At 53.0% G+C, this 11,102-nt stretch overlaps 2 protein-coding genes across 4 annotated transcripts; one reads left to right on the forward strand and one right to left on the reverse strand.

The window, feature by feature from the left end:
- The first annotated feature begins 187 nt into the window (after nt 1-187).
- On the forward strand, nt 188-1,066 carry MRPL41 (mitochondrial ribosomal protein L41). The gene is given in 2 exon segments (XM_010397954.4): nt 188-457; nt 460-1,066. Coding segments are annotated over 2 exon segments (405 nt in total). The 5' UTR covers nt 188-372; the 3' UTR covers nt 780-1,066.
- A 652-nt stretch (nt 1,067-1,718) lies between these two features.
- Nucleotides 1,719-10,602, reverse strand: DPH7 (diphthamide biosynthesis 7). 3 transcript variants are annotated; one of them, XM_039561869.1, is made up of 9 exons: nt 10,407-10,602; nt 9,845-9,981; nt 9,329-9,416; nt 8,511-8,605; nt 6,806-6,972; nt 5,917-5,989; nt 5,076-5,141; nt 4,734-4,906; nt 1,719-3,708 (listed from the first exon to the last, which is right to left on the reverse strand). In XM_039561869.1, the coding sequence occupies exons 1-9, from the start codon at nt 10,542-10,544 to the stop codon at nt 3,095-3,097; spliced, it is 1,551 nt and encodes a 516-aa protein (XP_039417803.1). In that variant the 5' UTR covers nt 10,545-10,602; the 3' UTR covers nt 1,719-3,094. The 3 variants fall into 3 exon arrangements, with proteins under 3 accessions (XP_039417803.1, XP_019140466.1, XP_019140467.1); XM_019284921.3 differs by lacking the exons at nt 9,845-9,981; nt 10,407-10,602 and adding an exon at nt 9,710-9,838; XM_019284922.3 differs by lacking the exons at nt 9,845-9,981; nt 10,407-10,602 and adding an exon at nt 9,654-9,743.
- Nucleotides 10,603-11,102: the final 500 nt, after the last annotated feature.

Genomic DNA, 11,102 nt, shown 5'->3' on the forward strand with positions numbered 1-11,102 from the left:
GCGCCAGGCCCCGCCCACGCCGCGGGCCGCTCGCCGCTGATTGGCGGGGAAGACCCGGCCGCGCCAGGCCCCGCCCACGCCGCGGGCCGCTCGCCGCTGATTGGCGGGGAAGGTCCCCCGGCGCCGCTCGGCGCGCGTGCCGCGCGGGGGCAGCATCGGCGCCGCGGATTGGCTGGCGCGGCCCGGCCAATGGGAGCGGGCGCTGTTGCGGTGTGCGGACGCGGCGGGGCCGCTCCGGGCTGAGAGCGCGACCGGGCTCCGGCGCGGTTCGGGGAGTCCTCGGTGCCCTCCGGGACCGGCTCCGCCTCCCCTGAGCCCTCCCGCGTGCTCTCCGGGACTCGCTCCGGCTCCGCTGGTTCCTCGGTGCCCGGCATGGGGCTGCTGACCCAGCTGGTCCGCGGGCTGGTGCGCGGCGCCGACCGCGTGTCGCCGTTCACCAGCAAGCGCGGCCCCGGAGCCACAACAAGGGCCGCGGCGCCAAGAAGCTGGGCGTGCTCACCCGCAACAAGAAGTTCCTCCTCGTCAAGGAGATGGTGCCCGAGTTCGTCGTGCCCGACCTGACGGGCTTCAAGCTGCGGCCCTACGTGTCGTACCGCGCAGACGAGGGCTCCGAGCCGCCCGTCACGGCCAAGCAGCTCTTCGACGAGCTGGTGGCTCCGCGCATCGAGAAGGACGTGAAGGACGGCACATTCGACCCCAACAACCTGGAGAAGTACGGCTTCGAGCCCACGCAGGAGGGCAAGCTCTTCCAGCTCTTCCCCAAGAACTACGTGCGGTAGGGAGCGGGCAGTGGTACCGCCGGCCAGCGCCGGACGAGCTCTGTCACTGAACATTAAAGCAAATCCTTCTACCTTGTTCTTCTGTAATACCTGATTTAAATCCTGGGGAAAATCGGCGGTTTGATTTCCCATCCATGACTGGTAATTCCTCTGGGAGACAGTTGTGCCTGGAGAGCACAGCCCTCTCTGGGGGCTGTAAGGGTGACAGGTCCGTGACGTTTGTAAATACAAACTACTGCTATGCTTAAGAATTAAACTTTAAGAATTAAATTAAGACTGAAAACGTTCGCTTTGGGAGAAAGGAAGCATGTTTAGTGGATGGTCTGTGAGCACTTAGTCTGTAATAAGGGCTGACAGATGAGTCCTGAAGGTGGTGGTTAAAACGCCGGGGCAGGGCAGGGCTGTGATGGAGTGGGGGTGCTGCAGCCCCAAGTCCCAGAAGGAAATCCTGTGCCCTTGGATGCCAATTCCAGAGTGCTCTTGACCACATCACTTGCCATGATGCCGAATTGATATTTATATGTGTAAAGAATACAGACAATATATAAAAGAAAAAAAGGCAAAAAAATCGCTTCGGCATCAGCCTCACACCCCGTGTGAAGGCAGATAAAAACTGGGTCTCCTCGTTTCTCTGAGCAAAGCAAGGACTGGCCCAAAGCCTAAACCAGGCTGGTCCCAGTCGGTGACACCACTCCAGCTTCGCTGCCCTCGGGCTGTTCCCTGCCGATCTCACAGGGCAATAAAAGGCATTACAACCTTTAAAGCAGAGTCATCGGCAGATACAGGGACACACCCTCGCTTTTCGCAGGAAGCTGGGTTGACCACTCTGACTCCTGAAGAACTTTCAGCCCTTGGAGCCTGAGCCATCCCAGGGCAGAAGGTCCTCACGAGGACTGCCAAGTCATTTGATTTTTAAAACCCAAAACAACCAAAAAGAGATCAATCACTTGTATTAATTTTATTTTAGAAACATCCAAAAATAGCATGTTTTTTCTTTAGCAAAAGCTCTTGTTTTCATTACTAATATGAATCTTCATGTAACAGTGCTCAAGAATGTTTGCTAAAATACACATTCGCCCTTGCTAAAATACACATTCGCCCTTGAGAAGGGCTTTCCAAAGCAGCAAAGTTCTCATCTGCTCGACCTCGTTTAGCTGCAGCACTGTTACACAGAGACCTGTTGCTGGTGTTTCTTTCCCTCCAGATAACTCACTCTTTAGGACCCTCAAAGACAAACCATGCAAGCTAAAAGTTACTCATCTAGTTTAAGCTGGTTTTTTGTTTCTAGGAATCGAGAAAATGTTCCAGAAGGGGTGTTTTGATATATTTCACAGTGAAAAAAAGAGAGCTAATGGAGCAACCATGAGAAATCCTGCAGCCATTCCTGGAGGTAGTTGGGCAATGCTGTTAAGATTTTGGTTTCTGTACTTACTTTGAACTTAAAAAGATGTCAGGAAACACCGCTTACACTTTTTGGAGGTTTTGATCTTAAAGCTGTTCACCTTTTAAAAAAACTGAGCTTGACTTTGGACCTAAATGTGGCTCTGTGGAGAGCAGAAAACATGAGCTGGATACTGAGAGGCTGTGGGGGGTGGCTGAGTGGCACTGAAACATGGTGAGGTCACTACAGGATTTATCTGAACCAGGGTGGGTGCTCAGCTGGGAATGATGAAGGAGTCTGCAGTCAGTCTGATGGGAAATGATGGAGATGTGCGAGGATCCTCACAAGGAGCATCCCACAGCACTTCCCATCATGCCAGGCAGTCTGCACTTCCTTCTGAACCAGAACTTCTCTATTAGACATCACTGTGAGCACATTGCACTGCATCTGGCCTGTCTGAGCTCTTCTCCAGGGACACACACACATCACACGGCCAAGCCTCTGCTCGGGGGCTTTTCTGAGACGTTCAGGGAACCTTCTGATCACTTACTGGGTCTGTACAGCAGCACAGCTGAGCCTGGTTTGTGAGGGAAGGAGGAGAACGTGCTTAACAGATCCATTGTGAAATGCAAACCAGCCTTGAAAGGATTCAAATCTGAGGTACAGAGCAGCAGCCTGTGAGAGGAGGGCTGTTCCACTTGGAACTAGGACATTAAGGGAAAAACTAAATAAACCTGTCTGGGCATGACCACAGGCTGGCAAGCAAAGGCTTCCCTCTCTGCTGAAAATAAAACACCAGGAATTCCATCAGTGTTGGCCCTGAAAGACTCCCAAGCTCAGCAGTAAGACTGGGAAAGCCCAGCAGAAGTTAGGGCATTACGTTCAGCTGTCACTTTCAGTTCAGGAGTTTTCCTCCCTCTTCCCTCAGGACTGGTCAATGCAAACTTTCAGCTGTTCTTTCAGATGGACATCCAGGACTTGGAACATCCAGAGGGGTCACCAGGCTCATCTCCCACTTCCAGATGTGGAGGATGTTGTCATAGAAGGAACAAGTGGCTACAATGCTCATTTCTTTGGGGCTGTCTGGAGACCTGGCCGAGTCACTGCTTCCATCCAGGCCCATTCCATTGGGTCTCTTGGCTCCTGAGTCAGAGCCGCTGGCTGACCCCGGATCTGCCCCTTGGGCAGCCAAATCTAAACTTCCCTTTAAACCAGAGCCCCTCACCAGTCCAGGATCCCCAGCCAACTTTGGCCCTGCCCCTGCTGCGAGTGCCACAGCAGGGCTTTCACTCTCCTCATCCAGAATTACATCAAAAGTAGCTGTAGGAGACTCATAAATTATCTTCAGGTTCTGGACCTGCAAATTCAGCCTCTCGTCTCCGTCCCCTGATGTTCCCATGAGCTCCTCCGAAGGCTGGGATGCAGCAGCAAGGTCCTGGGTTGCAGCCAAGGAATCCCTCGGACACAGCCTTGACCAGTCAGCCCCATAAGCCAAGGAATTGTGCAGGACATAGGATGACAGGATGATGCATTCCTCTGTGTTTTCCGCTTTAAAAAAAAAAAAGATAAATGAAATGACTGAGAAATGAAGTTGTGGGTTGCGGCAGAGTGCTCAGCAGCCATTCCAGCACTGGCTGTGTCCCATGGGAAGAGTTCTCTGGTTATTGCTTTCTTCACCACAGAGTGAAGCACTCCAGGAGGAATGAGGTACTGACCGTTTTTCAGCCACCTCTCAATGGCCTTGATTTGCCCTGGGTCAGCAGCAGATGAGAAGAGGGTTTAACATGCATGAGGTTTAAGAGCATCATTATTCAAAGTACCTACAAAGGCTCAAGACAGGCAAGATTGATCACACCACAACCTTCACCGACCCATGAACACACCTGGGGGATTGCCAGGTCCTGGTTATTAATACACTGCAGATGTTCTTCCTGTCAGCTTTCAGCATTTGACTCTGACAGTAAGTAGACATCAAGTTCCTTCCTTCCCCACACAGGAGAAATGCTATCCTCATTTCCTAAACAGTGGATCTGCCCAAGGTCTGGAGAACCCAGGAAGCCAACTATCCTCTGTCAGACTGCATTTGTAATGTGAATGCAAACAGCTTTTCCACCATGGAAGTACCTCGTGATTCACATGAAAGGCTTATTCATGTTATTCTGGATTAACCAGGCTGCAGAGCACTTCCTTCCTGAGGCAATAACCAATTCCCCAGCAGGTCAGTAACTCCTGCTAACAGGAAAGCACCACCTGACAGTCAGGAGAACCTCTCTGAACCATCACAATGAACACAAACCCAGAATGGTTGTGCCCTCCCACCAAACAAAAAGGCTTTCCTCCCATGAAAAGTTATGGGAGATTTGCACACAAACAGTGACAGGGCCTTGGCACAACCGAGCAGGCCAGCAGAGTGCACAGGTGTGGAAAAGCTGGAAGAATTACCTCAAACTGGAACAGAAGTCTATGGCTATTCACACCATCTCAATCCTGCCAGCAGGGTCAGAGCTGGAGCTCCCCATTAACCTGGAGGCAGCAAAGGAGAGCAGCAGAGCAGCTCTTCCCTGGACACTCACCCAGGCTCCCGCGGCAGTCGAGGATCTTGAAGCCGCTCTGCATGCAGGCTGCCAAGAGCACGAAATCACAGGTGGGGTGCCACTTCAGCCTCCAAACCCCACCTTCCACGTGGGTGTCAGCCAGCGGCTGCTTCATGTTCCTGGTGTCCCACAGCAGCACGTGCTCATCGTAGCTGGGGACACACCACAAAGAGAAAAGCAGCACAGCCCAGTCAGGGCACAGAAGAAAGGTAGGGAAGACCACGTGCTCTGCACCACATGGAATTTCTGAAGAGGCAGCAGCACGTTCAGGTAACAGAGGAGGCTGGTCACACCAGGGGAGAGCAGCTGGAAGGGACTCACCTGCCTGTGGCCAGGAGATTCTCCCGGTGGGGACTGCACTGAATGCTGCACACACCCATGGAATGTCTGCAGAGGGAAGAGATAGCAATTCGAGAAGGGCTCCTTCCTTGAATTTTGAGTCCACATTATTTCATCAAGGTGTCCCAGGAGAGGTGAGCTCAAAATTTCAGTCCAGTGACCCACCCAAGCAGAGTTCCATCTACACAGTCCAACAGCATTCCCAGGGACAAAACTTCTACTCACACCATCTTTCAGCACAAGTATTTTCTAATAATATTTACCCCATAAACTGCTGCTCAAAGGCCCTAAGAATTCCAGCAGAACAACTCCATTCCCAGGAGACTTTACTCCCAGAATTAATATTTCCATAGCAATAGTCCCCAGTGTAATTTAAGTTTACATTTAGAATTCCACTGGAGAGCTGTGTATATTGTTTTAATCGTAGTTTAAAATAAGATATGAAATCACTTTGAATAACTGAACAGTGGATTACAAAATATTTTCTAAAAAACATTCCATAATAATATATCCCAATTTAACACACACAAAAATTGCCAAAATAAAAGTGTAAAATCAGGATCCTTTTCAGAAAGAAACTGCCACCCTCTTCACATGTGCAAGTCAGCACTTGGTTTATCGTGTTGAAGGACATGGAGAAGAAGGTTTCAACCTGAAGCTGTCCTGATGAAAAACACTAATAGATCCATTTCCCAAGGGAGGCAGAACCAGGATCCACTGTCACTGCTCATCTCCAAATGCAGTGGCTTGGGAAGGGGCACAACAGCAGTGGGTGTTGGCACCCCACTGCTGAAGGGTGTTGGTGTGGACAGGGCTCACTCACCTCCTGCTGGTGAAGACTGGAGCCTCCGGACTGCACCTGGTGTCCCAACCCTTGAGCAGGCTGTCATCCCCTCCTGCCCGGGGACAAAACACTGTGACCCTCAGCACCAGCCCTGAGCATGGGGCAAAGCAGTGCAGAGTCTGCAGCTCCTCCCGAGGGGCAGCTCCAATCTCTGCCCTCTGTGACCAGGACAGCACCCAGGGAGCGGCTGGAGCTGGGCCAGGGCAGGCTCAGGCTGAGAGCAGGGAAAGGTTCTTCCCCCAGAGGGTGCTGGGCACTGCCCAGGCTCCCCAGGGAATGGGCACGGCCCCGAGGCTGCCAGAGCTCCAGGAGCGTTTGGACAGCGCTGCCAGGGATGCCCAGGGTGGGGCTGTTGGGGGGTCTGTGCAGAGGGGTTGGACTGATGATCTTGGTGGTCCTTTTCTGCTCAGGACAGTCTGTGATACAGAGCTGATGCTTTCCAGCCCTGGGATCTCATAGAATTTAACAGACACACCAAAAATCACATTGAGGCTCATATTGGCAATACCCATCACCACAGAGAACACACCTGTTATCAATACCCTCACTTTGGTAAGAAACAAACATTACAAGTCATAAAGACTGGATTCAAACAGCTCTCTGGCTCTTTGCATACTGCAAGGGAATATCATCTTTTTTTGCCAATAGCCACCCAAAGTACAGTTTTCAGGGTACAGCTTCTCCTAAGTAACTCCAACCATTTCCCACCATCAAGAAGCCTTTCACCCCTAAGCAGAGACCCCAGCTCCTTCAAGAGGTGATGCAAACAGCATACCCAACCCTGGGAAGTAAAATCCCAAGGAACACTTCCCTAAACAAGGGGCCCCCTCCCCAACAGCCCCAAAGGAGCTTCCCAGCCCATACAGACCTGAATACACAATATCAGTGTCCCAGTAATTAAAAGCAGCAATCCAGGCCTCAAATTGGTGAGCTTCCCACTGGTTCAGGACATGCACAGAAGGAGCAGATTCATCTATGGAGAAAAGATTCAGCTTCCCCTCTGAATCACTGCTGATCACTCTCAAAGGACATCCACTACAGCGGGGTACAGAGAAAACATTGGGAATTACTGCAACAATCAAGTATTTCGATTCAACTAAACACTGACAGACACTGGCAGCATGGTGGCAGGAATGACACATTCATACAATTCTTTTCAGCTTCAGCCCATTCCATCTTTAAATCACCTGCCCCAGTGATCCCTGCTCTCACAGGGAGCAACCACTCACACCCACGTCAGGGAAAGAACCACCCCTGGCTCTTGTCTTTCTCAGAGATGCAAAACTTGACTTCTTACATGCTTCACATTACATCAATAAACAAATTCCATGTGAAGAGGGATTTTTTTTTCCTCCAAGTCAGACTCACAATGCCCTTTCAGAGCCTCTTCCCTCTTCTGGAGTACAAAGAGATGTTTTATTTCCTTGCTATCACTGAAACCCAAAGCACTGGCTGATCCTGACCTTTCCTGCTCTCTTCCTGTGCCACAGCACAGTTAGTTTCTAGACACAATGACCTTGGAGCACTGGCAAATGTTTTGCAATTCCCAGTGCACAGATTTTCTGACATTCCCTGACATGAACTAGGTACCTTCTGTTTGGTTACCTGCAACTGCAGGCACTGCTTTGGTGGCCTGAGGCTTCTTTCCAGTTCTGATCAAATTATTCAGCCACACTGAATCTCCCAAATTCCCACATAAGAGATACAGGGCCACCCCCTTCCTGCAGAGATTTGAACGATGTACATTTGGCTTCTAGGAGACGTTACTGATCTCTCAAGTGACAACAATGACAGGCTTTAAAGGGGCTTTTCATCAGAGCAACAATATTGGGAAGGACAGAGACAAGAAGAAGGAATGTAAGAAGAAAGTCTAACTGGCAATTCTACTTACTCATTAAACAGCATGCACAGAAACAGCTTTAATTAGCAAATTTGCCCTACAGCATTAAGCAATGACTGCCTGACCCCCCTGGTTTCCAGGCTCACACCAAAGGCACCACTCTTCATCTGCACCTACAGAACACACTGACCCTCCTCTTTCAAGGTACAGCTAATTCAGGTTATTTCATGCAGCAATGCCATTTCTGAAATCTCATGTATGAGTGCTTGATAGAGGAAGGAGCTGCTTCCAAACCAATTCTCTCCTGTTTCTCACTAAGCCATGATTAAACTTCCTACATGTACTATTATTAGCAATTCTTAAGGAGAACTTCACACTAAAATTTCAGCTGTTCTAAGAGCAGAGTTGGAACCAGCAGCTCCATTTGCATCCCGTTCTGGTCTTTCCTTTTAACAAAGGCAGCAGAAGACACATCCCTGGCTCACCTGCTGCCATTCCCCAGAACACAACCTCACATTTGTTGTTTGTTTAGTCTCTGCTCCTGTTCCAGTGGCCACAGTGCTTGTGTTCCTGTTACCTCTGCTCTGGAAACAGCAACTTCTGGAGCAGGGCCAGAGAGACAGCTGGGATCAAGAAAGTCAAAACCACTAAAGACTCCTTCATCCAAGTCCTCAACTTCTCCTGAAAGTTGTCCCACACACACTGGCCCCCAGCCTCCATCTCCCACCCTCACCATTGCTCTCGTCCAGTGGACCAGTCCAAGGACAAGGCCAGTCGCTGCGCCCCGAGATCCACCCTGAAGCGTGGCTCCAACATGCAGCTGTTCTTCTACTGGAAACAAAAGGAATGGATTAAGACTGGGAAGACAGCAGGCGCGTAACAACAGGTGCACTGCTCCCCACGGCAGTTTTCCAGAGACTCATGAGCAAATGAGGGTCCCACACCAAAGAAGCAGTGAAATGTCCCCCAGCACTACAATCGCCCAGTGCTGGCTGAGAGGCAGACGTGCACACACAAGATTCCAGCCTTCTGCTGCTCATCTCCCACCAAACCTCCCTTAAACTCTGCTTCCTCTTAGGGAGTGATGAAGTGCAGGAGAAGCGATGACCCAACTGCTGAATTCCCTTACAGACTGGCCTCTGCTTTCTTTGCTCTGTGAGAATGGCTCTGATCACTCTCTTCACTCACCACCAAAAGAAACCCCACTCCAAAAATCCTCCCTGCTTTCACCAGCTTTGCTCCTTCTGATGTTTCCCAGTTAGTCCATACTTGTTTCCAGGGATTGCTTCTGCCCCGCTCCTGCGTCTCCTTCCCCACTTTGCAGGTGGGCAGAGCCCAGCCCAACTCTCTGGTGCCACAAACAAGTTTATAGAATTTATGATAAACATTATCAGAAGACAAAAGAAGCATTAAAAAAGCTAAGGATGCTGAGGAAGCCATGGAAACCACCCAGCTTTCCTGCAAGCCAATGCACACTGCTAGTAAATGTAGTGATGTATGAAACACGGGTTAAAACCAGCTTCAGCAGCAGCAAGCATTGCATCCACCCACCTCACTTCCAGTCAGGTGGCAAAATTCCACGGCGCCTGTGGAGTTTGCGATGCCAACCATGGGATGTTCTGCAACAGGAATGTGGCACCTACGAGATCAAGTTAAACAGATCTACGATGTCCATCTTTCTTGAAGAGAACAAAGCCATAACTTTCGTTCCAACATGCACAAGGAGAAGGTATGTGACCAAAAAAATCTCGCATTAAGAAAATCTAAGGCTCCTCAAGTTCCCACACACCTGCGAGGAGGGGATTCTGTACAGGGGAGATCTACTATATGTTATTATATAAATAAATGAGGTACAAAATCACGACCAGCCACTCACAAGTCAGCAGAAAGGGTAAAACAGAAACAAGGCAGTCTTTGCTCATTGGAACAAACCGGAAAGTATTTCCCTCCAAGAAGTCAGGAACTGTTCCATTAGTAACTGCTGCTGTTGCTGCCATGCCAAAAAAAGGATCCCCAGAGGAGCAGAGCCCGCTGCTGTGGCACCAAGCCTGGCCGGGCCGGCGTTACCATTTGATGTCCAGGATGGCGGCCGTGTCGATGCGCTGGATCTCGGTCAGCGGGATGTACGGCTGCTCCTCGTTGTAGTGGTACAGGTAGAGCCGCCCCGTCCGGTCACAGGCCCCACTGCTCCCTCGGGAATCGCTCTGCGGAAAACATGGGAAAGGGCAGGCTCAGCCGCGCTTCTGCTCCGCACCCGAGACCCTGCTGGGAGCGGGGCTGAGGCTCCCAACTGGGCAGTCCCAACCCTGAGGGATGAAAGCCACCACCGGGGCCAGCCACGCTCACCAGAGGGGCCTCTCTGCCCCTCCTCGAGCCGCCGCAGCCGGGACAAGGCAGGACCGGGGATGGGGACGGGGCTCGCCCCGGAGCGGGGCCAAGCGGGGACGGCGGTTCGCCCTGCTGCGGAGCCGGCCAGGGATGGGGCCAGGGCTCGCCCCGGAGCGCTACCGGGCAGAGATGGGGATGGGAGTTCGCCGCGGAACGGTGCCGGCCGGGCGGGGATGGGGGACTCGCCCTGGAACTGGGCCGGCGGGGGCCGGGGCTCGCCGCGGAGCGGCGCCGGGCTCACCTGGTCGGGCCGGCGCAGGTGGTAGGTGCCGCAGGCCAGGATGCTGTGCCAGCCCTCCACCGGGCACCACTCCACCGCGTCCGCGCTGAACTCCGTGTCCACCACCTGCAGCGTGCGCGTCCTGCACGGCGCGGCCATCGCGGGCCGGGCCCTGCTGCGCCGCCGGGGCGGCTCCCGGGAGGCTCCGGGGAGGCGGGGCCGCCGCCCGTCTGCTTCCCGGTCAGGGCGGGCCCGGGGCGGAGCTGCCCCCGCGGAGCCGCCTCTTCCCCCGGCCGGGCAGTCCGCGCACGCCGGGGCTCGGGGGGTTCCGCCCGCTTGTCCGCGCCCCCTCCCAGCGCGTCCTTCCCGGGGGAAAGAGCTGCGGCTCCAGCGCCCGCCCGGTGAAGGACCCTGCCCTGAACCCGGCAGCTGCTCAGGAGAGAAAACCGGGCTCAGCCTTCCTTCGGCATCTTCCCGGCGCCTCGCTTAGAGACCTTCCCCACCCCGGCGCTTCCCGGGGAGACACGGGCTGACAGCGCTGTTCCTGCGCAGAAGCTGCTCCGGACCTCGGAGCGATCCTGGTCCCTGGCCTGAGGCTTTCCCTTTCCCCTCAGTCCTTTCCCAGTCGGAGGGCGAGTCCTGCACACTCGGGATGCATCCCGCACCCATTCCCCCCGCGGTGCCGCTCCTGGGTTGCCGCTGTTCCGCAAGCGGAAA

The sequence above is a fragment of the Corvus cornix genome, chromosome 17 (assembly GCF_000738735.6).
Source record: "Corvus cornix cornix isolate S_Up_H32 chromosome 17, ASM73873v5, whole genome shotgun sequence".
In the NCBI taxonomy this organism is placed as follows: domain Eukaryota; kingdom Metazoa; phylum Chordata; class Aves; order Passeriformes; family Corvidae; genus Corvus; species Corvus cornix.

Coding starts and splice junctions, on each gene's coding strand:
- DPH7 (XM_039561869.1), bottom strand. CDS start 10,544: ATGGCCGCGCCGTGCAGGACGCGCACGCTGCAGGTGGTGGACACGGAG. Junction 9,417..9,844: donor GCCATCCTGGACATCAAATG/GTAACGCCGGCC, acceptor TTGATCTCGTAG/GTGCCACATTCCTGTTGCAG. Junction 4,907..5,075: donor AATCTCCTGGCCACAGGCAG/GTGAGTCCCTTC, acceptor GTGTGTCCCCAG/CTACGATGAGCACGTGCTGC.